Source organism: Sitophilus oryzae, unplaced genomic scaffold, assembly GCF_002938485.1.
Source record: "Sitophilus oryzae breed Bouriz unplaced genomic scaffold, Soryzae_2.0 scaffold_30_pilon_pilon, whole genome shotgun sequence".
Taxonomy (NCBI): domain Eukaryota; kingdom Metazoa; phylum Arthropoda; class Insecta; order Coleoptera; family Curculionidae; genus Sitophilus; species Sitophilus oryzae.
Genome location: NW_022146874.1, coordinates 694,937 through 722,642, shown reverse-complemented (window position 1 = coordinate 722,642; position 27,706 = coordinate 694,937). Strand labels below are relative to the sequence as shown.

The window sequence follows — 27,706 nt, the reverse complement described above, 5'->3', positions numbered from 1 at the left end:
TAAATAACTCGGTTATTTTTAATTTATTTTAAAAATGGTGAATATAAAAGACGTTTCATTTGGTCAGATCTACCACCCCTTAAAATAACTACACTTATTTCTAAGACATCCTGTATAGTAGGTATATTATATACCTATGTACAATTTTATTAAATATATTATAAGTATATTATGATAAATTTGATTCTGTATATAATATCAAAATAGGACGCTGTCATAATACAATAATCTTTTATTTTTAGAAAATTATTAATGAGTGTCAGAGAAAAGTTTTAATTAACTTTAATATAATATATTTATACAGAGAAAATAAATAGTCTTGCTATATAGTAGTATATTTCTTATTTTGGAAAACAATACTTTTAAAAGAATTACATTAATTACTTTAAACTAGTTATATAAAAACTAAGAAAAAAACCAAGGCACCCAAAAATTTGGACAATATCTGGTTTTTAAATAAATTGATGATTATATGTATTTTTTAAATTGATTTCAAGTACTTGATAAAATTAATTAATTTTTTTTGAACTTCATTTTGACATTCAATATCTTGTACGATTGTATATACAAGAAGCATCCTGGTTATCATAACCTAATCTACGGGCATGTTTTAAAATCTCATTGGCATTTGAGGCCAAGGGCATGGGTTGTCTGTAGATATTTGACATTTCTAATCCTAATGCCAAGTCCTTTTGTAATTGTTGCAGAGGTTCATTTGGCGTATATTTTCCATTCATTATCATATCTACTTTGCCTACAAAAAAAAACATAATATATACCTTACCAGACATCCTAAGACATCGTCGAAACGGCGTCGATTCAACCACCAGATAGACGCATAGTTCTGTACATTTTAATTGAAGCGTACACACCGGGAGGTGCGATTTTCAAGTGGCGCTGGTTCGCCGGCTTGACAAATGATTTAACTTTAAGGGTACATAACTTTGAATAAGAAGACTAAGGAAGGAGCATATCAAAAATCTTAGGTACACCGCGATGGGCCTCAAATATGGCCGACTTAAATTCCGGTTTATCAGTGTCGTTCTAATTTTATTTAAAAAATGTAAAACTATGATGTAGGGTAGACGTGGGGTAGACTCAATAATTTGTTGTTTTATTTTACGTTGTCAATAAATGTTGGTAGTTATTAAAATTGTTATAAAAATATATAATTCTAATAAAAATAGATAAGTTATAATAAGTATTTATTACCACAAACATCCGATACGCTACTGAAGCAGGTAAGTCAAATTAACATATCTAAATTCTTTGACATCTAATCTTTGACAAGTAATAAATAAAAGCTAAAATGCAAGAAAAATATATAATTTAGTTAATTTAAGTGAATTTCATTAGTAGTTATTAAGTATATTATATAGTCACTTACTAGCAAAAAGTTGTTCCATTATTTCACTCAATTTTTGCCGAGATCTACCGCACGCTACACAACCAACTATTTTAGAGTCTTTTTCGATAAATCGCGATAGTGTCACTGTTAATTTAAGTGCTGACACAATTTCCATCTAGATTTACTACCTTTATACAACTATCAGTAGTAGAATAAATAATAAATAACATAAAATAATCTCCGTAAAGACTGACAAATCCACAAAATTTCAAATCAAATTCAAATGTGTCAAATGAATCGTCAAACAGAACTGTCAAGGATTCCCACCCTAGAGTGCTTTTATGGCGCTTTTTCCGCCCACCATGCATGAATACATGGATAGCATTATGCTCCTTCCTTAGTCTTCTTATTCAAAGGTACATAACAACCTATCAGTCCAAGTATACAAATAGTGCTGTTCGCACTGTATCTTGATCTACTCTTCATTCTAACCGGTCGGCGCGTCGAATCAGTTTGAGAAGTTGGGTCTTTATGAGAGTCTTATGAAGTTTAGAATAGGGTCAAACGACCGAGTGTGCGTATCGAACCGGCAGATGTCGCCAAAAGTATCGACGCGAAGTAGCTTCTTGTGCCAAATGATCGATAGTCGAATCAACGCCCAGTCGACTGAAAGTCACAGTTATACAAATTTGCCTAACAAAGAAAAAAATGCATAAACATGGGGAACGCTATATTTTGTAGATTTTCCTGCAGTGCAGTGGCGAAATACCCATAAAGAATTTTTCTGGACAGTCTAATTCCTTTTTACCAGGAGTTTTTGTTATGGTTCAGAATCGAAAAATATAATTATGTATAATTCATTATATAAAATTTTCTATAATATTTCAGAGTTTTTGAAGTATAGTAATTGCAAAACAATTTCCGATATACGTGATCAACTTTGAGCGACACGCGATGGCGACAGCGCTGCCAGATTGTGATGGATTTATGAGACGAATCTTAATATTGTTGCGGACCCGTGTGGACTCGACCTAACCTAACAATATGTCCCGCCCTCAGATGACCTTAACATCATTTCAAGAAGAAATAGAAATTCACCAAACATCGGAGGGACCGAAACTAGTCGAAAATAGGTATGCATCAAAATCAGTTATGAAACCTCCACAGTTTGACGGAAAAACCGCTTGGGCCAATTATTTTTGCCAATTTGAAGCCGCTGCAAGAGCGAACGGCTGGACAATCGCTGAAAAAGCTATCGCTTTGACTGCTTGAGATGCGACTGATATCCTGCAGACACTGTCACCATCGGAACAGGGAGATATTATCAGCAATTGGTACGACATTTAGAAATGAGGTACGGCCAAGCTCATTTGGAACACGTCTATCATTCCCAGCTAAACAATCGCATTCAAAAGGCAAATGAGTCTCTGCAGGAGTTTGAAGCCGATGTAGCCCGCCTCGTTCGCCTTGCGTACCCTGCTACGCCCGAGAATGTTATGGAGCGGTTGGCAGTACAGGCATTCTCCGACGGCTTACGTGACAACGAGACAAGACAAGCGCTTCTCCTAGCCCACCCAACGCACTTGGTGGATGCTTTAGCACGTGCCCTAGAATTCGAAGCCGCGAAACAAAGTTCTCGGTCTTTAGGAAGAGTGCGGGCCATCGACGAATGTCCGACGAATCCGTGGAAGCGATTGTTCGGAAAGTAATGGACCAGTACATGGGCAAGAACGGACCGATTCGTTGCTGGAACTGCGGACAGGTAGGACACGTGCGAAGCCGTTGTAAGGAGAAGAACGAAGAACCGGCTTCGTCGAGGTCGGAAAACTACTAAGGGTCGAAATGAAGGGGCACACGTCGACCTGTACCCAACATGCCCCAACGAAAACAGCCTAAGTCGCCTCGCTAAAACACAAATTCAACAGCATTTTTGTGGATGGTTTCGTTGATGGAAAGTTCCGGACCATGCTGTTGGATACAGGTGCGACCAAAACTATCATCAAGTCCGACATTCTTAAAATATCGAAGAAGGTTAAAACAACACAATGGCGACTACGTACTGCTACGGGAAGCTCCGCTGCTGTCCATGGAGAAGTAAACCTTAATTTTGTTCTCGGGAGCACCAGTTTTCAACATCCAGTGTTAGTAGCAGATATCGAAGATGAACTTATTCTCGGAATGGACATCATGACCACTAGAGGTTTTGAACTAAACTTCAAACAAGGAATTTTGAAAATAAATGAAGAAGAAGTGGTTCTACATCGAAAATGTGGTGGTAGCAGAAGATGTTTCGATCCCTGAGCGCTGCGGGATATTTTTGGATGGTTGCCTGGAAGGTAAAATGAATAATGGGAGTATTATTCTGTTGGAGCCAAGGAACCATGACAGCGAAATAGGACGAGGGGTTGCTGTTGGAAAAGCCTTACTACGAGCGAAGAAGACGGTACCGGTGAGAGTAATGAACACGAATTATTATTCTGTATCCTTGAAGAAGGGAACCCTGTTAGGGTACTGTTGTTCGGTCTCCTCAGTCATTCGAAGCGTGGAAGCTTCCAAAGTTTCGACTTCAAAAATTCCGGACAAAATGGTGAAGGAGTTAGTAAACGTTAAGGAATTATCTCCCGAAGATAGTAGAAAATTGAGAAACCTAATAATCAAGTATCAGGATGTGTTTGATAGAGGAGAAGCAGGACATAGAGGTCGTACCAATTTAGTACAACATAAAATTGACACCGGAGATGCACGACCAATCAAACAAAATCCGAGAAGACTTCCGCTCGCCAAACGTGAAGAAGCTCACAAAATCCTTCGAGAAATGAAAGCAGAGGGTGTCATCGAACCATATAACAGCCCGTGGACATCGCCGGTAGTACTAGTAAAGAAGAAAGACGGTACCACCAGGTTCTGTGTTGAACTTCTGCGCTGTTCTGTCTCAAATCCAGGATGGTCAAGAAAAAGTAATTGGTTATTTTAGTAAGACCTTGTCAAAACCGGAAAGGAACTACTGCGTGACCAGACGAGAATTACTAGCCGTAGTTAAAGCAGTGGAACTCTTCTACAAGTATCTCTATGGAAGAAAGTTCTTGTTAAGAACAGACCATGCTGCTTTGAAATGGCTGTTGCAGTTTAAGAATCCTGAAGGGCAGGTAGCTAGATGGATCGAACGACTACAAGAATTTGACTTCGACACAGAACATCGAGCTGGGGCAATCCATCGAAATGCCGACGCACTTTCCAGAAGACCTTGCTATACGGGCTGTAAGCATTGTTCCCGAGCAGAAGAGAAAGAGCGAAACTCCTAAGAACAACTGTGGTTAATGATACTTGGCAACCCGAAGGTCTTGCAAATGACCAAACCAGTGACCCAGAATTAGGTTTAGAAATTAACTGGAAAAACGCAGGCCAAAGACCAACGTGGGAGGATGTTTGCGGATATTCGCCGAACGTGAAGTCGGCCCAGTGGAATTCATTGGTAATAGATAACGGATTACTTCGCCGTGTGATCGAGAGACCAGAGGGACAAGAAAGAAGACAGATCGTCATTCCAAAGAAGAGGATCCCGGAAGTCTTGGAGAAAGTTCACAATGCGGTGGACATCTTGGTGTTACTTGAGACCTCTCTTTTAATCCCGCATTAATTTTAGGCATCAGTGTTTTTTAAATTTATTCAGTTTTATTGCTATTAGCGCAGAAGTTATTTTGATATTTACATTTCTCTGATTTAGAGTTTATACAGGGTGGTCCGAACTGTATTCCGGAAACTTCGGCAGCATATTCTGCAGATAAAAAATAAATAAAAAAAATGATATAAATTTTATAATTATTAAAATCCTCAAAAACGCCTAACGTAAGTAGCATTTTATGGACGCTCACTAACATCTCTGTTATAGTCATTTGTGTTTTTTTTTATTATGTTGTTTTTTTATATAAATTTATCATTAGTCTAAGAAGGGGTATAAATTAATATAAATTGAATTAAATATATTTAGGTTAATCTTCGGGATAAATCCGTATTAGTGACTTATAACCCCACAATAACATCTACTAAAGAGATGATATTTACATTTGTCTGATTTAGAGTTTATACAGGGTGGTCCGAACTGTATTCCGGAAACTTCGGCAGCTTATTCTGCAGATAAAAAATAAATAAAAAAGTTCATATAAATGCATGTCCTAAAATGTTTAGTTTCGGAGATATAGGGTGTAGAAGTTTCATTTTTATTTCGATTTTTTCCAAATAATTTATGAAGTAATGTTAATATTTGGACGAAAATTGGTGTCTGGCAGTTTTTTGATATGAGAAATTTTATTTTGATGTCAATATGACTCCTTTTGTAGGGGGCGCCAGCTACATATGTTTTAAATGTTTTGAAGAGTAATAACTTTTCGTCCGTACCTATATAAAACTACTGAGTGAAAAAATATACATTTTCGTGACTTTTTACGTAAAAAAGGTCTCTTGATAAAAATCGCTACGAGCAACCATTCTGACACTTGGCAAGCTGCGTGAACGGTTCTATTGGGTGAACTGCAAAGAAGATGTGAGGGCCTGGTGCAAGAAATGTGACGTTTGCGCCGTCATCAATGGGTCACAAAAGCGCGGTAAAGCCCCAAGCGCCAGTACAATGTAGGCAGTAGAGACCTGCACGGGCCGGTTTTTTGTAGCCCGACCCGGCCCGGCCCGAGAAGAGAAGTAGGTTTTGTAAGCCCGGCCCGGTTTGTGGAAAGTTAAAACTTAAACTAGTCCGGCCCGGCCCGAACCATTAAAATAAAATGATCAAAATAAAATTACAAAAATCCTTTCAATTACAATTATTCCAAGTAGTTCTTTGTCGATTCCAGACAATCTATCAATTTCACAAAAAAACATAGCCTAAAAACACCTATTATAATACAGGGTGTCTCAAAAACATGTACAGAAGCAAAGTTGTGTCTATTTAAAGTGCGGAACCGGCCCGGCCCGAGGCCCGACCCCTATTGACAGTGCGAAACCGGCCCGGCCCGTGGCCCGTGCAGATCTCTAGTACGCAGTCCCTTCGAACGAATAGCGATCGACGTGGCTGGTCCTTTCCCAGAGACGAACGATGAACAACATGGAATACACATATATTGTGGTAGTAATGGATTATTTCAGCAAATGGGTCGAGGCCTACGCGTTGTCAAATCAAGAAGCGTCCACGATTGCTGATGCCCTTGTTAAAGAATGGATCTGCAGGTTTGGTGTTCCCATGGAGCTTCATTCAGATCAGGGAAGAAACTTTGAGTCCAATCTGTTCCAAGGCGTCTGTGAAGTCCTGAACATCCGCAAGACCAGGACGACTGCTCTACATCCACAATCCGATGGGATGGTTGAACGCATGAACAGAACCATCAACCGTTATTTGGCCAAAGTAGTCTCTGACCACCAAAGAGACTGGGACAAATTCCTTCACCTGTTCCTGTTGGCCTACCGCTCATCCGTCCAAGAATCCACAGGGCAAACTCCAGCCAGCATCGTTATGGGACGGGAAGTGCGCCTACCCTGTGATCTGAAATTTGGTTGCCGACCGGGAGAAGAAGTCGCCGGGGAAGATTATGTCCACACACTACGTCAAAGGATGGACGACATCCATCAGCGAGTCCGCCTAAATATTCAAAGTGCTAGTGACCGAATGAAGGAACACTACGACATTCAAGCTGAGCATGGAGGATACCAACCAGGGAAGTTGGTGTGGCTATACAACCGAAGCTACAATCCTCGTGGGAAGGGCCATACGAAGTCATGGATAGGATTAATGACGTCGTATACCGTATCAGAAAATTGCCAAAAGGAAAGCCGAGGGTAGTCCATTTCAACCGTTTGAGCCCCTACCAAGGCGAAATAGAAGATCGTGCTGGGACCGTGAGAACCTGCAGCTTTGATCCCCTGATTCGGAGATGTCCTTTGACGATTTCATGGCCCGATACAACAGCAGTGAGAAGGCTCGCTATGGTGTAACCAAAGAGGAACAACTAAATCTCTTTCCGTGCCTTCTGATTATTAGCTCGCTCACTGTGTGGCCCGAGATTTGCGGATGTCCAGAGGAATCGCTGCGACGTTCAATGAGAAGTTTGGGCGTGTCGGAGAACTACGCCGACAGGATCCAGAGGTTGGAAGCGTCTTTGACAATGCACATGGTCAAGCAAGACACATCTTCCACCTGGTCACCAAGGAATGGTCCCCGAGTAAGCCGACTTATCTCAATCTATGGAAGACCCTGATTGAACTGAGAGAAGCCCTGCTAAACAACAACATTACACGATTAGCCATTCCGAAACTGGCGTGTGGACTCGATGGTTTGAGTTGGCGTACAATCCGGAACATGATTGAAGTCTTGTTCAGATTTACGGGAATCGAGATCCTCGTTTGCTGCTACAACTCAAAGCTGAGATCGGGAGAGAAAACTGTAGACTGCTATTTCTACCAGACTTCTCAATGTACCAGGGACCAGCTTTGCAAATACCTTCATTCACCGTGTACATCTCGGGACGTACAGAAGGGGGCAGTAGTACAGAAGGGGGCAGTGTTGCGGACCCGTGTGGACTCGACCTAACCTAACTATATGTCCCGCCCTCAGATGACCTTAACATCGCATTAAAGAATAGACACCGTAATAATTCAATCGAAGTTTCGAGAAGAATCGAGTTCCACTGGAATGGAGTAGTACATACGAGAACAATCGAAACCTTCTCTATGCACCTAACAATCTATGGACTATTCTAGAAATCTTTAGCTGTGGGTATAAAAGCCGGCGGCTGGGGCCTACAGAGGGCAGATATAAATAAGACGAGTACAGTTGACGCGCTAAGTTCAAAATAAATTCTTTCTAGATAAATAGTTGTAAATCGTTTGTAAATAATTCTTTAAGTCTTTTATCGTTATTGTTTTTGTTAATTAGTGTTAAATAAATTGTGTTTAAATAAATTGTGACTTTCTATCCACACGGAACCGACGAAAAACGTAACATTATTTTAGTAATTAATTTATTTATTTGTGTTATAGCTTATTTTACTTTTTAATACCTCATTAATATTAACAGCCTGTGAAACTGCACTAAAAGTAGAAAGATTTAAATTTAAGGCAGCAGCTACTCGCTACAAATTGAAATAAACAGAAATAACTTTGAAAGTGGTACAATGTGCTTATCAATCAAACTTACTTTTCTGACTGCAGTCAAGGGTAATAAAGGACCTTTATTTTCATGTTCTCGTTCAAAATAGTTTTAAAAAAAAAAGAGGGAAGCTGCAAGCGGTATTAAATGCTTCGGTATATTTTCAACACACAATTTCAAGAAATGCAACACAAAAACTCGAAAATTTAATTCTTAAAAGAACTGTTTGTGTTTAAAAGTGCAATTTTTAAAAAAAGACTATGAAAACAGGCAAAAATGAGAATTACTCACAAAGATACAACAATACGATATACAAAATAATGACTGACACTAGGATAATTGTCAAATAATAAAGGACAACATCGCTGAACACTGCGCAATGTGACCAACATAGCGATTTTATTATAGCGAATAAAATTCGGTTTAAAATAATTTTTGCAGCTTTAATCTAAATAAAATATATGTTATAATCATTTGCTCTACCGGGTGCGTCTCAAAGTGTTACTATTATATTTGGTATGTTAGTATATGACATAAATTGGGATTGATTGACGTATTTAATTGTTTTCGGCCACTTCCTGTTTCACCGGAAATGACTACAACTTTTTGATTTTTAAATAGCACCATCGGTATTTTTTTACTTTATTTGATAGAAAATGACACTCTGAATCGAATGACATATCATATGTCAACTTGCGGTTATAGGATTGATGACGTGCATCGGAAAATGTTTTGCGATTAGCGTAGTATTTCACTAACAACCTATAAATCATTAAAACTAGAATAGTTAAATACGCAAAACAATATATAAAACACCAAAACTAATAAAATTAAAGTTTAAAAAGGCAAAAAGAGCTAAATAGTTATTAAAATTAAACCATCATTACAACCTATTAAACCCGGCTCCTGCAAGGGAAAGAGGTAAAGGTCCGCGCCCACTAAGGAGGCCGGGGCGCGGCGGAATATTTCCGCCAAAAAAGTTTGTATCTATTTAAATGAGAGAAGATACTTATCTGAGTACTACGAACGACATGATCAGGACGATGTGTATGATATGTACTCCAGAGTACATATCGTTCGCTATTTCATGTACTGGCGTAACTGGCATTTTTCATTTCCCCCCTGGGTTCAACCTTAGACTCCCCAGGATGACTTGCTAGTAACGCTAATGATTACAGCCCTTGGTGAGATAAAAGTTGTGCCTGTAGGGAAGTCTCAAGTGGTGTAACCCATTATTTCAATTTGTCAGTTACGCCATTACGTGAGACAGGAGACGGTATTCGCGCGCATTACACTGGCAGTGTCTCTATGCCATCGGCTTTCTGCTTATAACGGAAAATTTATTTTTATGAGAATCTGAATTATTGTGGACTGCGACTGTAAAATCTAAATTAATATATAAATATATATATATATATATATATATATATATATATATATATATATATATATATATATATATATATATATATATATATATATATATATATATATATATATATATATATAATTACCTTTTAAATAATCACTGGCCAAGTCTATATTTTTAAAAACTTTATTAAAACTGCCTACTTTAATGCCGCATTTGTCAGCCATAGCAAAACCTTCTGTAACGCCCGTAAGGAAAATTCCTCTCATTATTTGCAATATTAAGTGAATCTTACAAGCAGCACCCAGACTTTTATCATCACCTAATAGAAATGTAGCCTTAAAACAAGAAATATCAGACAAATAATTTAATATACATAACAATAAAAATAACAAATTTACCTTTGCCATTGCTTTAAAACATGACAGACAGTCATTAAATAAATCTTTTGATCCTGCCAACAACACCATAAGTTCACCTTTCATAGCCCCTTCGCGACACCCCTGTACCTATAATATAATTTAAAAATATCGTGTAACAATGCTATAAGCAAAATCTAACCATAGCTTCCAAATAGATGCCGCCCCTATTAGTAATAATTTCAGAGAGATCTCTAGATCTCTCTGGGTCCACACTGGTCATCTCCACATATCCCTTGCCTTTCAAAAAATTCAAATTCAGATTATCTTTAAGCATTTCTTGAATCATCAATTTCGGTTGATCTGGATCAGATAATAAACTGATTATTATATCTGAATTTTTCACCTAAAATTTCAAAGGTGTATAATTCACAATACAATTTTTCTCTTCACTTACCACTTCTAAAGGTGAACTAAATATTTCTAAATGAGATTGTTGTCTCTTGGCAAATTCTTCTAATTCTTCACAAAGTGTCAAACTATAACTCCAAATATTCAAGGCATGACCGGATTTTATGAGGTTCTAAAATAATGAAATAGGGTGAATTAGCCAGTAGTCGGACATACACCAGTGGTCAGACAAAACGTGTTTATTGGGAAATAAGTTAAAAATATGGTTTAGTATTGCTTGAAATAATTAAAAACCCAATTCTGCCAATTCTTCCGCTTTGTTCTATAACATTTTCATTGCCTAAATTGTCATCCTGAAACGCTCCGTACAAAGTACAAACAGAGAAAATAAAATTTATGTTTGAACAAAATATTTGTACATATATCTACCGTATGATAGAAAAAAACGGCGTCCAGTTGGCTGGGAAATGACGATTGATGACATTTCTCATATAAATTTACATATAAAATGACACCGATGTTCATTTCATGGCCATCACTGATGCCGTTTCATTTCGATCATACGGTACTATAAAAACTATATACCTATATATATTATTATATAAAATTATTTTATAAATGTTTGTAATTGCACTTATTTAGATTAAGAAACTAAAAATAAAAGTTTTATTTGATTATTTTTCATATCTAGCTTTGTTTTTTAAGAACAAATTAAGCCCTTTTAAATGACACCAAATTTGTTAAAATCGGTAATGCTAAGAGTAATGTATCCCTACCTTCCACTCTATTTCACTAATTTTATGTGGTTTGTTAAGATCTAAATAATATAAATTTCCATCATAAAGCATAAAATATAAAAAGTTGCAAAAAAATATACATAATAATATATATAATAGGTACTTTATAATTTTTTGAAATACCGAATGAATTTAACAAAATTTGAATAAACTTCTCCTCGTCTATTCTCAAATATACTGGTGACGTACTCTCGACTGTCGATCGTGTGACTTCAGTGCGCGGCTTGCATCGACTTTTGGGATCGGTCCTGTCAGTCGGTCGCGCCGGTATCCCTTCAGTGCGAAAAGAAGCTTTAAAAACAAATAAACGACGTTTGAATGTTTGCAAACGCATGGGACCAGAACTTGTTTTAACCATAGATAATGAAAAAAATTACCTAGATTGAAAACCTGGATTTCCAATAAAAAAAGGTGTTAATACAGTTGAAAAGTTTGTATCTAGAAGAAAAGTTGAAAACGCAATTTACTAATGGAAGACCTGGACAGAGTCATGGTTTTATAAAACGCGTTTAAAGTTAATCCTCGTTTGAACTCTTCAAAAATGCCAAGTCCCTACAAAAATGCAGAGCTCAAGTAATGCAAGAGTACATCAGGTCTTGGTTTGAAGGTTTGAAGATTTAGGAAAATGGTTCTCTTAAATAAATATTGAAGATAAAATTATTTTTAGTTTTAGTTCTTTTATTTGTACTATGATGGAGAGAGAGAGTGAGAGGGGGGGGGGTATTGTTTAAAGATGATTTTTTCATAAAGATAACATACAACAAAAAACCATATATAATGTTCAAGGTTAAATTTCCATTAAAATTTTAGTAAATACGTATATTAAATACGGGACTGTGCAGAATCAGCTAATAACTAAGTGACCAACTTATGGTCACTACCCGACCAGACACTGGCAAGCGCTGTCCGACTACTGACAAAACCACTTTTATCACTTAAAAAAATAATTTAAATTATTGGTAGGTTTATAACGTGAAGACCAATAATCACACTATCTATTTTATAAGATTTAATTTCCATACCACCAAAAAAGAAAATTTAATCAATAATTTAAACTCAGCTTTTCCTAAACTGTCTGACCACTGGCTAATTCACCCTACTAACCAGGGTGAAATGATTTAAATCAACGGATTTTCTAGACTACCGGTTTCGGAGCCCTACTCCATCATCAGGTGAGCTTGGGAGATCCACAAAATGACAACCACAGCGCAGAGATAGTTAATTCCGACTTGTCGGAAAGTATCGGTTAGATATTAAGTCCCGAACGGGAGATAGCGGCCTGCGTGCAATGGTAGTACTTTCGTACCACCGAGGGGCAACTATCGATAGTAAAAGGATGGTAAAAGGCTTTTTTTCAGGCAAGCCAAATTATAAAATATAGAAAACAAATTTCTTGCAGTAGAGGTATATAATAAATTATATAAGGATTCTTGCCACTTAACTGCTAATATAGAAATTTAATTCTACGCTGTGTTTGTCATAATGCGGATCAACCTGCTCTCACTACCGGTTTCGGAGCCCTACTCCATCATCAGGCGAGAGATCCACAATGACAACCACAGCGCAGAGATAGTTAATTCCGACTTGTCGGAAAGTATCGGTTAGATATTAAGTCCCGAACGGGAGATAGCGGCCTGCGTGCAATGGTAGTACTTTCGTACCACCGAGGCGCAACTATCGATAGTAAAAGGATGGTAAAAGGCTTTTTTTGTGGATCTCCCAAGCTCACCTGATGATGGAGTAGGGCTCCGAAACCGGTAGTGAGAGCAGGTTGATCCGCATTATGACAAACAAAGCGTAGAATTAAATTTCTATATTAGCAGTTAAGTGGCAAGAATCCTTATATAATTTTATTATATACCTCTACTGCAAGAAATTTGTTTTCTATATTTTATAATTTGGCTTGTCTGAAAAAAAGCCTTTTACCATCCTTTTACTATCGATAGTTGCGCCTTGGTGGTACGAAAGTACTACCATTGCACGCAGGCCGCTATCTCCCGTTCGGGACTTAATATCTAACCGATACTTTCCGACAAGTCGGAATTAACTATCTCTGCGCTGTGGTTGTCATTTTGTGGATCTCCCAAGCTCACCTGATGATGGAGTAGGGCTCCGAAACTGGTAGTGAGAGCAGGTTGATCCGCATTATGACAAACACAGCGTAGAATTAAATTTCTATATTAGCAGTTAAGTGGCAAGAATCCTTATATAGTTTTATTATATACCTCTACTGCAAGTAATTTGTTTTCTATATTTTATAATTTGGCTTGTGTGAAAAAAAGCCTTTTACCATCCTCTTACTATCGATAGTTGCACCTCGGTGGTACGAAAGTACTACCATTGCACGCAGGCCGCTATCTCCCGTTCGGGACTTAATATCTAACCGATACTTTCCGCCAAGTCGGAATTAACTATCTCTGCGCTGTGGTTATCATTTTGTGGATCTCCCAAGCTCACCTGATGATGGAGTAGGGCTCCGAAACCGGTAGTGAGAGCAGGTTGATCCGCATTATGACAAACACAGCGTAGAATTAAATTTCTATATTAGCAGTTAAGTGGCAAGAATCCTTATATAATTTTATAATATACCTCTACTGCAAGAAATTTGTTTTCTATATTTTATAATTTGGCTTGCCTGAAAAAAAGCCTTTTACCATCCTTTTACTATCGATAGTTGCGCCTCGGTGGTACGAAAGTACGACCATTGCACGCAGGCCGCTATCTCCCGTTCGGGACTTAATATCTAACCGATACTTTCCGACAAGTCGGAATTAACTATCTCTGCGCTGTGGTTGTCATTTTGTGGATCTCCCAAGCTCACCTGATGATGAAGTAGGGCTCCGAAACCGGTAGCAAAGATAATTCTACTATGAATAGATAACCCACGTAAATGGGACGGCTGGAACCGGCCAAAAGACATCAATGCACACGTAAACTTTAATATTTCGTGCGGAAACCCTGGTGAACGAGACGCGACGTTGCCAATAACTCTATTTTAGAAGAGATCTATATTTAGTTAGAACATTATATTGAATTTGGCATTAATCTTTGGGCTTTTTTTGAAAATATGATACAGGTTAACTTGAAATAAAAATACTGATATTAAACATATTTTAATAGATAACAAACTCATTTTTACAAAGAAACAAATTAAAAATTTGTCGAATCTAAAAATTAGTTAAATCAATTAAATGATTAACCAATCTAAAAATTAGTTAAATCAAACGAAGTTTTAAATGTATAGAGGAGAAAAACATTTAAGTACTTTTCATTTTGATATTTATAGTTATGTACAGGGTGTCCCATTTTCGTGTGTTTTACAGGGTTTCTCATTTTTTTATGAGTAGCGGTACAAAGATGAGGTTTTCACTATTTAGTATTTTATTATTTTTTCATTTGATTTGCCTTGCTATGGGTTTTCTAAAAATATAATTAGGTACTCTATATACTATTTTAATTTTTATAAATAAGATAAAAAATGCATTATTTAACTTTTTGATATATGCCGCTTGTTTGAATTAGGTAATCCAACACATTCGAATAATTTATTCGACGTCAAATTTTGGTTATTGATTATTCCACGCTAGTTTTTGTGTGTAAAATTATTGCACAAGTGCATCAACAATTTCTGTAACTCTGATTGACAGCCGTGTTATTTAAAAGTCCCACAAGTTCATTTTCAGTGCAGTTTATTAAGATAGCACGATGAAAAGCATAATTATCTGATTAAATAAAATACCTGTTGTTTTATGTGAATAAGACAGGTGATAATAGGGTATCTCTTAAAAAAAACAAGTTTGAGTTTTGAACAATATTTCGAAAATGACAGCTCCCAGTGAAGGGAGACCACTGGGAAGGTCTGAAGCCTATGAGTTGAACTTATACTTGAGCTATTATTAATTCATGTATCTGAACATTTACTGAAAGAACTAGTTTACTAATTTTTACTACGCCCATTTATTTCTTCATCAAAATATTTACGGGGGGATTTACGTTATTAAACAACAACTTTTTAACTACTCGATAAGTTATATATGATAACCGAGATACGAAGGAGATCCAAAAATACAACATTTTAAAATCATAAGAAAGCAGCTGTGATGTGGAAACCGCATCTTTGTATCTCTACTCATAAATGAGAAACTCCAAAAATCCATAAAACAAAAATAGGACGTTAAGTAGAGTGCGTGTTATCATTTTATTTGGTCCTATTTTAATCTGACAATAACTTTTTTATTCTTGGAGATAGGATATTAATTTCTAAAATAAATTATAAAATTACTAGTCATGTTTATTTGGTACATGTTCTGTTTATTAAGTACATGTTATGTGGTCTTACGCTGTGAAAAGTTGATTGTGATACTGGTATAAACAATATATTGTTTTTTACATGTAACAACCTGTATATTAGAAATGTATAGCAATTTATAATACCAATTTTTTTCTGATTTCAAAATTGTTCACATATGCCCTTCCTTGCTGATATAAAACTTATAAAGATGTATCAAAGTAGTAGACATAATTATGTATAAAACTAATAATATGTCCAACTACATAGCTACCAAACTTGAAACAAATTACACATTGGTTTATAATTTTTTCGAATTTCGATAAAACTGTTAAAAAACTGTGTGTTTACTATATAAATACACTTCAAACATACAGTGTGTCCCATTAACAAAACAGTGTATTGTGCAACAAGTGCGAAAAGTTGTCGATTGCCCACGAGAGCGAAGTTTTAAGAGCTCGCTTTGCTCGTGCGCTCATTTGCTCGAGTGGGCAATCGACAACTTCGCACGAGTTGCACATACTATTTTTTATTACGTTGCTTTTTAATATGTCTCTTTTGTTATATTGCATCATGTAAACAAAAGAGACTTATTAAAAAGCAAAAAATGATTTAAAAATCTCGTGACAAGAAAAACAACTTTTGGAACACCCCATAGATGAATGCAGAAAGTGACATTAAAAACTTTTCGAATTTTAGAATAGAAAATGAAAATAAAAAAAAATTAAATGTCAACCTCACTTCTTTAATATTGACACCTCGAGACTGTCTTTTCTGCTTGTAAATTTGCGTGTGCCAATGAATATTTGGGTGCGAGAAGTGTACTTTTCGCACTCAAATCGACATTAAATTTGCTCAAAACTAGTGTGGTAATTGTGAAGTGGGCAATTAGCGTCTTTTCGACAGCAAAAGAAAGCGAAAAGATACTACTTTCCCCGCATGAGTAATAAAAAAGTTTATACCAATAACGGTGACATTTGGCAACTTATTACATTATTGATTATAATAAACAACAAAACTTGACTAAAAACCCTAAAATTTGTTTTTTAGTGAATGTTCTATCCAAAAATAGAAAAGTTATAGTCTGTTAAAAATGGGGACAAAATAAAATGCTAATACTGTACATTATTCACATAAAACAACAAGTAATTACCAGTTAAGTTAGGTATCTAAAAACGAAACTATTCTAAAATTTATGCCAACAAAATCAGAAATTTTATTTTACTAAACAAAGCACATATAAGACAATCTTTCATAATACATAAGATTTGGTTTGGCGGTAACAGTGTAAATAGTAAAAAAGGATTTTTTGCAACAAGTAACTAAAATCAATTTTCTTGGGATGAATTGTTTTGCATCCCCAGATGAGGCGTATCTAGATTGTAAAACAGAACCGTTACAAAAAAGGCCCTAAAATATCTAATTTAGTAATATGCTAAAATTCTAATTATTTTTTAATTTTTTTTCCGTTTTTGTTTGTGATCTACTTTAACTTCTTTCCATTTGCAAAATTTGAAGATATTAGTGGCAATTAAATGATTTATTAGAAATAATTTGTGTGGGTAACATGTTTCTTCCTTACTACCTAATCAAATCATAATCGCTATAATTTTGCTATTTATTTTAAGAAACAAATGTTTTTGTTCTTTATATTCATTAACTTAGTTCGAAATTTCTTTGGATGGCACAATTAGGAAAAGTCTGTCTACCCTATAATCTTTGTTCTGTAAAAAGTTCTTTTTTCTGTTTCACGGAAAAAACTTTTGATTTTTAAATGACACCCTCGGTACTTTTTTGCTTTATTCGATAGAAAATGACACTCTACATAGAATGACATAATATCATATATCAACTTTTGACATATTTGTTTAAAAAATCGTATTTTAAATTTCAATCTAGAGTAAGCCACTTTTTATGAACACCCGGTATATTAAAATACCAAAAATACATTAAAAATAATATTATTAATTTGCAACTATTGAAATAAAATTTAAGGCTTTTGAAACGTTTTAGAATCGCCCTGAGATTTTCTTAAGCACACGCATATTATTAATTAATAGATTTCTGGGTATTTCCCCACTAGGGACTGTGAGAAAATCTACAAAATAAAATAGTTATTAAAAAAAAGAAAAATAGATTATTTTCCTGTTTATATTATATTTATATTATTATTATTCTTTTTCTGATATTTATTATTTATATTTATATTTTGATATAAAATCTAAAGGTATAGATATTATTTTTAATTAATTAGATTTTTATTTATGTAAAAAAAGTTAATTTATGTATATACATACATATTTAAAACCCGTAATTAGTTCCTTAAATTTTATATAAACCTCTTTTTTAGTTTCCTAATTTTTAAAAAATAGAAAAAATCTAGTGCTGAACACGTTTGCAAACTTCTCTTAAAAACAAAGTATATATATTTTCCAACTTAATAAATAGAAATTATAGATATGTATCACCTAAATGTTTTGCCATATTTTTCCTAACTTAATGTACAAAAAATATGTAGTTTGGGTTGACTTGAAATCGATTAATTAAGAACTGATAGGCTTATCCGAATTTAAAATCCAACGTTCGCATATACCTGGATTTTTATATGGAAACCTAAACATTTTTAAATTAGGATGTCCCTCCTTGATAGTCTGCAATCGTAATATTGACATACATTGTCCGACATATTTTAAAACACAAAAACTTAAATCAAAATATAATAATTCAAAATAATAAAGCAAAATCCACAATCGAAAATATAAAAAAATGAGCACACCTCGAAGCCTTCAAAACGAGGTCCGGGGGAATACGGAAATACGGAAGGCTTTGATGATCGCCGTCGGGCCGCCGCTTGTACCGGTAGCATTTGGCGTACGATTTGGCAACATAGACAAGCAAGGAATCGCTTTTTAACGCTGCGACGCCTCGATGGATCCCGGCTCAAAAAGCCGGGCTCCTTTTTGGTTCCAAAAATTTTACACGGGATGGGTTTTCTATTGTGTTAACTATAATATTCTTTGCTGGTAGTGAGAGCAGGTTGATCCGCATTATGACAAACACAGCGTAGAATTAAATTTCTATATTAGCAGTTAAGTGGCAAGAATCCTTATATAATTTTATTATATACCTCTACTGCAAGAAATTTGTTTTCTATATTTTATAATTTGGCTTGTCTGAAAAAAAGCCTTTTACCATCCTTTTACTATCGATAGTTGCGCCTCGGTGGTACGAAAGTACTACCATTGCACGCAGGCCGCTATCTCCCGTTCGTGACTTAATATCTAACCGATACTTTCCGACAAGTAGGAATTAACTATCTCTGCGCTGTGGTTGTCATTTTGTGGATCTCCCAAGCTCGCCTGATGATGGAGTAGGGCTCCGAAACCGGTAGTGAGAGCAAGTTGATCCGCATTATGACAAACACAGCGTAGAATTAAATTTCTATATTAGCAGTTAAGTGGCAAGAATCCTTATATAATTGTATTATATACCTCTACTGCAAGAAATTTGTTTTCTATATTTTATAATTAATTCCACTTCAAATTATGAGCAGTGTATACCATGTTTATAGGACCACTTCATAAGTTGAGCACTTAAATACGTAGTCTATCTGTCAAACACGTCAAAAGTGAGAGAAAGAAAATTTGGTCCCACCACATCAAAAGAGCCGACGGTTTCTGTCGCTACTCACTTGTTGTAACGTTTAAATACTTTAATAGATCCAAAAATACTTGTTAAATATGTAACACATATCTCTAATATCTATTTTTCCATAGCAACTGTTAAAATGGCCTTATATCTATCAAAAATAGTAGATAAAATAGTACTTTAACCGCAAGGGTAGATTAAATGACACTTTAACAGCGAGGATAGGTTAAAAACTTTATTTCTTCTCGCAGGCTTTTTAATTGCTTCCATTTTTGAAAATTTTTGTATTCCTTTTCATAAGTTATTCGGGATTTAAATGGAAGTAGTTTGGATATGGCGTTTGTCGCCTCAGCCTGAATATCTGTTGGTAATTTACTTACGAAAGAGAATTAAAAAATATTCACCATAGACTAATGTCACGTACTAGAGATAGATTGGTCACTGATATAAAACAAATAAGTCCGTCATTATCTGGTGATCCGGAAGAAACTAATGGAGAGTTTTGGCATAACATAATTTTAGCGTTCCGTTATTTACTAATGTTAACTAAAACGGTAACGTTATTCAAGCGCAAAATTATTCCTTGTAAAATGTAAAATAATAAATATAAACTTGTTTACTATATTTTATGTATTAAATTAAGTTATGATATATTTGTGACAAATTGTTAGTATCTTGTCTAAAGTTAATTGAATTTTTTTCTTTTTTAATATGGAGCATCTCTTTTACAGTTAATTTTTTATAATTTTTGTCCTTAGTCAAAATTTTTGTGTTTTTAAAATTAAATTCGTGATTCTCCTCAGTCTCATGTACATGTAAGGCTGTTGTTGCATTTTTCGTATATTTGTGTCCTTTTATTCTGTTTTCCAGATACTGTGTCGTCATACCTATATATTTTTTATTACAATTTATACATGGAATCGAATAAATTAAATTAGACTGTTTTTGTGTGGGTGTTTTAGATTTTAGTCGAGTAAAAAATGATTTTGTTAAATTTTGCGCTTTATGGCTTATTTTGACATTATGTTTTTTAAATAAGTCACTTAACCTTTCTGATAATCCGTTTATATATGGTAAAGCTATGTATTTTTGCTGAACACTTATATTATCTTTATTTATTAGTTTTGTGCTATTATAATGTTTAAAAGTACGTTGTTTTATGCATTTTTTTATGAAATTTTCTGGGTAGTTATTATTTAATAGTGTGTTTGATTTTTTCTAAAATTTTAGGGCGGTACTTAGGTGTTGTAAGAAATAAGCCTCTGTCTATCAAGTTTATCACCACATTTCTTTTTTGGCTGATTGAGTGATGCAAATAATAATTTAGGTACCGCCCCGACCATGTTTCTTTTGTGTACCACATTGTTTCTATCTTTTTTGTTTCAATATTTTTAATTAGAGTTAAGTCAAGAAAATTAATTTTATTATTAGACTCTATTTCAAGTGTAAACTGTATTTTTTTATGAAAATTATTAAAAGCTTGTAATATATCATTGATGTTATTATTTGGTACAGCTAGCAGACAATCATCCACATATCTTTTGAAAAACAGAATAGGTATATTTAAATTTTTAATTACATTTTCTTCAAGATACTCCATAACCATTTGAGCTATTGTTAACGCTATCGGTGAACCCATTGCACAACCATCAATCTGTTTATAAAATTTATCCTTAAACTGAAAATAGTTATTATCTAATATCAAAAATATAGCTTCTATAACATCTTTTTTTGTTAATTTTGTGAATTTTTTTAATTCATCCCATTTTTTATTAATTATAGTTTTTATTAAGCTATTAGGAATATTTGTGTATAGGTATACAACGTCAAGTGAAATTAATTTAAAATTTTCTGGTATTTCTATTGTATTAATAAAGTTTTTGAATTGGAACGAGTCTTTAATATAGTAATCGTTATTTTTGGTGATATTAGAAAGAATATTTGACATATATTTTGATAAGTTATAGAAGGGTGATTGTACATATGATATTATTGGTCATTCCAGGTTTATGCAATTTTGGCAGTCCGTATATTTGTGGCGGAACTGCGTTATGTATATCAAGATATTTCGCTTGTTTTTTTGATATTATATTTTTTTCCAAGAATTTTTTTATTAACTTATTATTTTTATTTTGATAAGATTTTAACATTTATGAGTTCATATATTTTTTTCTCGTAGTCATTGGTATTCATAATTACGGTTTTATTACTTTTATCCGGTTTTAATACAGTAATCTGAGGATTTGAGCGAATAAATTTTTTTGTAACTTTTAGTTTTTTCTTAATTTTTATTTGTAATTTATTATCTGATAACTGTTTATGTCTGGCATTAGTTTTATAATTTGTAATCAAATTCACAGCCTTAGTTCGAATAATATTGTTAACTTCATTTGAGTCACTAGGTAAATTTGATTCGATACATGCTATGTATTCTGATATTGGTAACTCATTTTCTGTACTTATATTAATTGCAAATTTTTCGCCCAAAGCTAGTACTTCTGATATATTTTTAGGTATTATTGTGTCAGAAATATTCTCCAACCAGTTTTGTGTATTAATTTCAACTAGAGGTGAGCCCGTTGATAAATGTGCAAACTTGTTTTTATTTTTTTCTTTTATTTTTTTAAAAAGATTTTCATATTTTTTATTTTCAAATTCAAGAAATTTATCTATTGTATCACTTGGCAACGTAGAATTTATGTCAGTTAAACAATCATTTAATTTCCTATCTAGTTTTTTTATACTATTTATTGTATATAAATAAATGTACCTGTATAATGCCTCCAGCATAAATGTTAGCTGCCCAAATACCAAATTTCTTTTTAGATGTTTTTATATCTGCAGTATTTAGTTCTTTGTTTGATAAATCCTCGGAAGACGGTGGTAAAAAATCCAGACTATTGTCAATGTTAGAAGAAATTGAAGATCTCGATTTTTTCTTTGGTACTGTATTATTTTTCTCTTTTAAAGCTAATTTTCTCTTGGGTGTTCCTAATGTGACACTGTCAGTAGATTTTCTTGAATAATTTTGGGTCACTCTTTTTCCCTTAGGTATATACTCAATAATCTTGATTTCATAATCAGGATTATTTTTAATGTTCTCTAAAAATTAATATAACCTTACAAATTTAAAACAGAAAAGTAATTCATACCTATAATATTGTCCATTTCAGTAAAAGCTTCTTTATATTCAGCTTTTTTATAAGTCCCATTATTACGATATGAGTCTTTGTGAAGTTTATATGGTTTAATACATTTTTGTGCAATCCATGCGTAATTATGTGATCCACAAAAGTATATCCATTCACTATTTCTAGGTCTTAGAGGGGCATATTTATTGGGAGTCATCACTATTGCTGGCCACGGGGGATAACCAGACATTTTTGCAAATACAAAATCATTGTCACTAAATATCTTAGGAGTATCCATTAATGCCCAATAATTATGCGTAAGCAAACTAGTTATAATAAAAAGCGACTACTAATATAAACTAAAATACTATTGATTATTGATGTTTATGAAAATTTCTGTTTAGATAGATATTCTTGCTTTATTTTTTCCCTCTCTTCCACTGGAGGTAATGATGGTTTAATTCCTTGAGATCTCCTCAATGCGGATATTTTGCCCTAAAAATTATAAAAATGTGAAAATAAATATTTCCATACACAATCCATAGATAAGGATGTAAGAAAATAAAACAATCTGATACACAAAAACAAAGACAAAAACTAACAATAAGGTTAGGTAATTTGAGAATACTTTTCTGTAATAGATATTAAAATAATATCGTATTTTAAGTATTTGTCTTTGATAAAGCTATGATGTATTTTTACTCTTCGCTTAAACGATAATTCAAAGAAAATGTTACGAGAATTTACCTGTGTGAAGTAAAGCGTCCTTTCGGATAATGTTTTAAGAATAAGCTTATGTTCAGTCAAGCCTGCGATTAGAACAAAAATATTACTTACCCAAAACTTTTTGCACGTTTTATAGTTTTCTATTTCTAAAAAGCACTTTTCCTTGTCGTAATTGTGCAAATCGTAACAACGGTAAGTTAATTCTTGTTCCTTTAAACAAGGATTAAGTAATTCAGCGTTATTCTTTTTCATGTCCCCAACTAAAAGAAATAGAAATAAACACCACAGAACACACTAAAGAAGAACCCAGGTGGATGACAGCATGACACTTCTTATGGGAGAACTGGCAATGGTTCAAAACTTGACTACAAGCGATTTTCTAGGAATCTTCCTTACCGATAAATTATTGACAATGACAAGAGTTCATAAAACCTTGACGCTCTGCCTTGACGTTCTTTCAGTATGTGGTGACAATGTTGAAAGCGACATTCCTACTCTATCCTTGGTGATACTCGAATATCGAGACACGTCCATAGAGTAATAACAAAACACACGTCTGTCAACGGTCAACGATGTCACACACACACTCTCGCAACACACTCTCAACAGCTACTACGAATAAGTTTACTCAGCCTTCTTTAAACTGTGTATTTGATTAAAGTCTTAAAGTATTTTAATAAAGTGTGTACTAATAAGTTTACATCATATTAATTGATAACCCAAACCGTTAGTACCGCAATTGGTGACCCCGGAATTACCTCGAACACGCAACAATCGATCAAATTCTCGTCATGAACGACATGAACGAAGCGAACCCAACAAATACACCAGAGCGAGCTCAACACGTGGATCGAGTGGCTATCAAACCACCACCGTTTTGGAAGGCCGATCCGAAACTGTGGTTTGTTCAACTGGAAGCACAATTTGCTCTATCAAGTATTACAGCAGACCTAACAAAATACAACCATGTGCTTAGTGTTGTGGACACGAGTATTTTAAGTCAAATATCAGAACTACTCCTAAACCCACCTGCGGACAATAAGTACAACGCTATCAAAGACAGATTAATCTCAATATATTCAGATTCTCAGGAGAAGAAATTAAAAACTCTCTTGTCAGACATGAATCTCGGCGACAAAAAACCTTCGCAGTTATTAAATGAGATGACACGTTTAGGAGGTGCATCAGTTTCATGTGAATTACTGAAAACCCTGTGGATGCAACATTTACCTGCACAGATGCAATCAGTATTAGCCACCAGTAATGACAATCTAGACAATTTGGCGAAAATGGCAGACAAAATCGCAGAGATTGAACAACCCCGCAACTTTACAAAGAAGTTCAAGAGTTGAAACTACAGCATCCTCGTCGTGAGCAATCTCCACATCGGAAAAGGTCGAAAACACCTCTTCGTCAGCCCCAGGAGGAGGATGGTGAAGTCTGTTGGTACCATCTTCATTTCAAGGACCGTGCAAGATCATGCAGAGCGCCTTGCAAGAAGGGCCCCATCCAGGAAAACGACACTTCACGACGTTAAGGGCGACGAACGCCGTGAACCCTACCAGTCGCCTTACCAACCCTCCTGCTACAGTCAACTCTACCTTCTCTAACAACCATCGGTTAGTTATTAAGGACCCTAAAACAGGTATATCATTTTTAATAGATTCAGGTTCTGATGTTTCCATTTTACCTAAAATGACACGTAATTATGATCAACATAATAAAACTTGTTTATATGCCGCTAATAACACCCTGATTCCCACGTTTGGTACAAAGAGTGTTACTGTCAGCTTGGGTTTAAAACGGAACTTCACCTGGCATTTCGTAATAGCTCAAACTGATACTGCCATTTTAGGAGCAGATTTTCTACATCATTTTCGACTATTAATAGGCCTTCATGGGAAGAAAATTATTGATACTAGCACTAACTTATCTTATCCTGGTAAACTTAAACTTTCCTCATCTGACTCTGTATCAACAATTGACAAAAATTGTAAATATTTTAAGCTACTCGAAGAATATTCCGCCATTACAAAACTTTCGAAAACAGACTCTTATATTCCTCACCAAACTACACACATCATCCCTACAGATGGTCCACCAGTAGTGTCCAAAGCTCGTCGTCTCCCTGCTGATAAGCTTACCATTGCCAAACAAGAATTCCAAACTCTCTTAGACCAGGGAATTTGCCGTCCTTCAAACAGTAGCTGGGCAAGTCCACTGCATCTTGTTAAGAAAAAAATCAGGTTCCTGGCGACCTCTTGGCGATTACCGTCGCTTAAATGCCATTACACGACCTGATAATTACCCCTGTGCCTAACCTACAAGATTTCAATCACATTTTACATGGTAAAACAATTTTTAGCACCCTAGACCTTGTTAGAGCATATCATCAAATACCTGTCGATCCCGAATCTATTCCGAAAACAGCCATAATCACACCCTTTGGTTTGTTCGAATTTACTCGTATGCAATTTGGTCTACGCAACGCAGCTCAATCCTTTCAACGTTTCATTCACGAAGTCTTACGCAATCTAGACTTCTGTTTTTCCTATATTGACGACATCCTTATAGCATCCTCTAGTCCAGAGCAGCATGAAGTTCATCTTCGACAAATTTTTCAACGCCTACAACAATATGGTCTCACGATCAATCTCGAAAAATGTGTCTTTGGCGAGAGTTGCATAAAATTTTTAGGTTACGAAATATCTTCGAATGGTACTAGACCACTTCCAGATCGAGTAACAACCATTTTAGACTACCCTCTACCTAAATTCGCTTGTGATTTGAGACGATATCTTGGAATGTTGAACTTCTACCGCCGTTTTACCCCTCATGCAGCTGATCATCAAACTATCCTTCACCAGATGCACAAGAATTGCAAAAAGTCTGATAAAACGCCATTATCATGGACTTCTGAAGCTTTATCTGCATTCGAAAAATCTAAAAATGATTTAGCCAATGCAGCCTTGCTTGTTCATCCTCATTCTTCTTTCCCACTCTCTCTTACAGTGGACGCATCTAACAGCGCTCTAGGAGCTGTTGTTGAACAATACGAAAACGGAATTTGGAAACCCCTTAGTTTTTTTTCACATAAATTCACCCCTAGCGAAACGAAATACAGCATATACGACCGTGAACTTCTTGGAATTTATTCGGCTGTAAAATATTTCAAATATTTGTTAGAAGGCCGTAATTTCCAAATATTCACCGACCACAAACCACTCACATACGCTTTTCGACAAAAATCCGACAAAGCTTCACCACGCCAAACACGTCATCTTGATTATATTTCACAGTTTTCCACTGATATAATCCACATCAGTGGTAAAATAATATTGTCGCAGATGCTCTTTCACGGATTAATTCTATTAATTCTCCAGATGTAATCGATTACGATGAATTTCAGAGACATCAAAAAGATGATCCTGAACTTCAACAAATTCTTCAAAACCCCAACTCAACTTCCCTATCGCTTAAAGAGTGTACCTTTGCAGACACTTCTACAATGCTCTTTTGTGATTGTAGTCAATCACACATTAGGCCATTTGTACCTTTAAGCTTCAGACAGCTTATTTTCAAAAAATTACATAACCTTTCTCATCCAGGCATACGAGCTACTAATAAATTGATATCTTCACGCTTCGTTTGGCCTTCGATGAATAAAGACATCAACGTATGGACACGAGCGTGTATAACATGCCAACAGTTCAAAATACATAGACATACCCTTACACCATATCAACAATTTCAAATATCCGAAGAACGATTTCAGATTGTAAATATTGACATTATTGGTCCCTTGCCCTCTTCTAATGGTTATTCTTATTGCCTTACTTGTATTGACCGATTTTCTTGTTGGACCGAAGCAATCCCTTTGAGCAATATAACTGCTGGAAAGATTGAAATGGAAAGATTGAACGATGGCATCGAACTTTAAAAGCCGCTATAATGGCGCATTCTTCTCCACAATGGACAGAAGTTTTACCCACGGTACTGTTAGGATTACGTGCTACTCTTCGCTCAGACGTGGAAGTTTCCCCTGCTGAACTAGTTTACGGTTCTTCCATACGTTTACCAGGCGAATTTTTTCAAACTTCTGACACTCATACCGATCCTTCGACATTCCTTACGCTATTAAAAAACAAAATGGAAATGTTAAGACCTGTACCTGATAGTAACCACTCTAGTTCAAAACCTTTTATATCACCCGAATTGGAGAAATGTACTCATGTATTTTTACGAAAAGATTCTGTGAGAAAACCTCTACAACCTCCTTATGATGGACCTTATCGTGTAATATCTCGACATGAGAAGTATTTCAACATTGCAATCAATGGTAAAAACGTTAACATTTCTAAAGATAGACTCAAACCTGCATATTTACTTGCACCTGACAATATTTCTCATGATCACTCTTACTGTAAAGAACTGTCTTCGGTTACAGAAACTAGCAAATGTATAACATTCGAAAAAAAACAAGTTCGTTTTTATTTATAG

The 27,706-nt window shown here is 35.0% G+C and overlaps 3 protein-coding genes across 3 annotated transcripts; 2 read left to right on the top strand and 1 right to left on the bottom strand.

The window, feature by feature from the left end:
• Positions 1-317: 317 nt before the first annotated feature.
• Positions 318-22,839, bottom strand: LOC115884655 (putative oxidoreductase GLYR1 homolog). Its single transcript, XM_030903313.1, has 7 exons — positions 22,502-22,839; positions 22,120-22,451; positions 10,663-10,788; positions 10,408-10,611; positions 10,248-10,355; positions 9,992-10,184; positions 318-754 (listed from the first exon to the last, which is right to left on the bottom strand). The coding sequence occupies exons 1-7, from the start codon at positions 22,776-22,778 to the stop codon at positions 543-545; spliced, it is 1,452 nt and encodes a 483-aa protein (XP_030759173.1). The 5' UTR covers positions 22,779-22,839; the 3' UTR covers positions 318-542.
• A 1,158-nt stretch (positions 22,840-23,997) lies between these two features.
• LOC115884677 lies at positions 23,998-24,558 on the top strand. Its single transcript, XM_030903329.1, has one exon. The coding sequence runs from the start codon at positions 23,998-24,000 to the stop codon at positions 24,556-24,558; it is 561 nt and encodes a 186-aa protein (XP_030759189.1).
• Positions 24,559-27,157: 2,599 nt separating this feature from the next.
• On the top strand, positions 27,158-27,706 carry LOC115884676. Its single transcript, XM_030903328.1, has one exon. The coding sequence runs from the start codon at positions 27,158-27,160 to the stop codon at positions 27,704-27,706; it is 549 nt and encodes a 182-aa protein (XP_030759188.1).

What these genes read in the sequence shown, in the direction of transcription:
- LOC115884655 (XM_030903313.1), bottom strand. Translation starts at nt 22,778, where the DNA reads ATGGATACTCCTAAGATATTTAGTGACAATGATTTTGTATTTGCAAAA. An exon ending in ATGCTGGAGGCATTATACAG is followed by an intron (nt 10,789 to 22,119) that starts GTACATTTATTT and finishes TCATTATTTTAG; the next exon opens with AACCTCATAAAATCCGGTCA. An exon ending in GCATCTATTTGGAAGCTATG is followed by an intron (nt 10,356 to 10,407) that starts GTTAGATTTTGC and finishes ATTATATTATAG; the next exon opens with GTACAGGGGTGTCGCGAAGG.
- LOC115884677 (XM_030903329.1), top strand. Translation starts at nt 23,998, where the DNA reads ATGAACGACATGAACGAAGCGAACCCAACAAATACACCAGAGCGAGCT.
- LOC115884676 (XM_030903328.1), top strand. Translation starts at nt 27,158, where the DNA reads ATGGCGCATTCTTCTCCACAATGGACAGAAGTTTTACCCACGGTACTG.